Source organism: Lygodium microphyllum, chromosome 2 (genome assembly GCF_053477565.2).
Source record: "Lygodium microphyllum isolate KBCC chromosome 2, Lygodium_microphyllum_v1.1.10, whole genome shotgun sequence".
Taxonomy (NCBI): domain Eukaryota; kingdom Viridiplantae; phylum Streptophyta; class Polypodiopsida; order Schizaeales; family Lygodiaceae; genus Lygodium; species Lygodium microphyllum.
The window spans coordinates 12127206-12129635 of NC_141136.1; the positions used below are offsets into that span (position 1 = coordinate 12127206).

Below are 2430 nucleotides of genomic sequence, written 5' to 3' on the forward strand. Positions count from 1 at the left end.
ATTTTTGAGATACTCTTATAGTGGCACTCACTTTTTGCACTTAAAATTTATGGCAAAGACTATTAACAGATAGAAGATTTATAATATAAGTTGTTATCATGCCAAACCAAAAGTAACAACATATAAAATTCTAGTGTTATGAATGTCAATAATTTTGGTGCTATTACGAGAAAATGCCTCCTTATCATTCAAATTGTTAGTGCTATCATTACTTGTGCTTATTATTGTACTATAGTTGTGACTATCATTTTTTACAAGCTATTCCAAATTGCAAGAGAAGAAATTAGTTTAAATACAGGCATTTTGCTATATTGTTGTAACTTTAAGGATTTCGTAATTAGAGATATTGAAGGACTACAAAGTACCTAGGAATAGAGAAAGTTGATGATTCATGTACAAAATGATAGTTTGTAGCTTTAAATCCATATGAATAGGCAAATAACAAAGTTTTATAATAGGTTCCAAAAAGAAACATGATAGAGAGGGTTTTTCTTTAATAATTTCACGAATGCATATAATGATCACAAGCTTCCATAGCTCATAACTTGAAATGCATATAGATATGAAATCACATATTTGATGGCTTGATTCGGCATGTAGAGAGAATTCCATGATCTAGACCAGTAACCCCACAATATTCAAGTCGTTCATGGGGTAAATCAAGCTTTTGTTGAGAGATGAGATTCAATGGTGGAGCCAACAAAGGAAATCTCTTCCTTGAGAATGTCATGGAATTGATGTTCTGCAATGTTGTCATATAAGATAGCCCATTTCTTAATACAGGTATTTGGCTCAAACCCTGGGACAATCTTGAGAGTGTATATTAAAGTACCGAAATGTTTGCCAATAGATCCTCCTTCAATGACTCTCATCTTGAAAAAGTGATGGTCATGGTCAATCTCCTCCCACCTTGCCACAAGATAGTCGTAATGACCGAAATCTGGATCACAAGTGTGGGACATTTAAATCATGGATTAGTGGGCATGGGGGCGACTTCAAACATGGGATAATGAGAAAGGAGGAAGAAATGTGAACGCAAGGGGGTGATCTAATGGCTCTAAGGATTGGGGGAATTGATAGGAGAGTGAAGAATGACAAGGGGTAAGGGGGGTGGGTTTATATGAAAGACTCGTGGAGAACAAGAGGGGAAGAGTAACGAGTTACTAAGGGAAATGGGGGATAGTTACTAAGGGAAATGGATCGGACTATGATAATACGAGACTTACGTTGGGTGTTATAGTTGACGCGAAGGAGGCCGCCAGGGGCGAGGGGAGGGCCATCCAAGTACTCGATGGAGGAGTAGACGTTGGGTAGCAGCGCCGGCATCGTCGCCTGCAAGTTCTTGATGTGAGTCGCCCACACGGCCTCTGCTGGATGCTTCACCCCCACCTCATGCTCCATCGACTTGAGCGCTTGATCATCTTCTTCAGCTGCAGCTGCGGCCATTAGCTCTCGCTCTCTCGCTCTCTCTCGCTCTCTCTCAATCTCTCTCTGTGTCTGTCTCTGTGTCTGTGTCTGTCTCTGTGCCTGCGCCTTTCATATATAGGTGCGGTCTGTTGACCTCATGGCATTTTCATAATATCGCTGACAATTTGAAATACATTGAGGATCTCTCTCTCTCTCTCTCTCTTTCTCTCTCTCTCTCTCGTGTTACATACGTGAGATTATAAGTTTTCTAAAGTGCGCTAAGTCGCCCGTCGATATCTATGGCTGATCGTGTACTTGAACACAGTGTCGCGTGAGACTTGCTTGAGAGTGATATCCATCCATAAGTCGTCTGCCAAACTTTCAAGATGATATTGTTTACACGAAAAGTGAAGTGTTGGATGAGCTTATGCTATATGTATCTCTATATATCTTGTATCAACACTATATAAATTCATGTGCATATATGTTGGGATGAGACTAAATCATATACGCATTGATTTTCTCTTAGGAAATGTTTTGCTTTGGAGATTGGCCCGAAGCAAGTTCCCCTAGATATGCGCTCTTGATTGAGCCCTCCACATGGCACAAAATTGGGTTTTAATCGCTAGAAACTATTCGTCACAAGAAAAAGGTATACATCATATGTATAGAAATTTCTAGGAAAATATAATAATATGCTAAAGTATAAGATTAATTATTTCTGAAGTTAGGGACATGTTCACCAATCTTTGCTTGATGTTTCAAGGAAGATGTTTAAAGAAAACAATACTTATATGGTAACTTACCATTGCACCTCCTCCTATTAATAATCCTTACTTTGATCTAGTAGGAAAGGGAGCACTATCCAAGCTCCCATACCATTTTCCCCATAAATTATTCAGAGAAGTCTACAAACTCCTTTTGTCAATAACTTCAAATAGTTGCAAAAGTTGAGAAAACAAATGAATCCCTTAGTCTTGTTTGATGGAGACTCTCAAAGATGACAAAAATGGTTACCTTATT

The 2430-nt window shown here is 38.7% G+C and overlaps 1 protein-coding gene across 1 annotated transcript; it reads right to left on the minus strand.

Moving 5' to 3' along the window:
• Positions 1-429: 429 nt before the first annotated feature.
• On the minus strand, positions 430-1507 carry LOC148039484 (uncharacterized). The gene is made up of 2 exons (XM_087665101.1): positions 1227-1507; positions 430-940 (listed from the first exon to the last, which is right to left on the minus strand). The coding sequence occupies exons 1-2, from the start codon at positions 1444-1446 to the stop codon at positions 660-662; spliced, it is 501 nt and encodes a 166-aa protein (XP_087521227.1). The 5' UTR covers positions 1447-1507; the 3' UTR covers positions 430-659.
• Between the last annotated feature and the right edge of the window lie 923 nt (positions 1508-2430).

Excerpts from the sequence above, each read along its gene's own strand:
- LOC148039484 (XM_087665101.1), bottom strand. The coding sequence starts at position 1,446 with ATGGCCGCAGCTGCAGCTGAAGAAGATGATCAAGCGCTCAAGTCGATG. Across the intron at positions 941-1,226 it reads CGTCAACTATAACACCCAAC|ATTTCGGTCATTACGACTAT; the intron begins GTAAGTCTCGTA and ends CTTGTGATCCAG.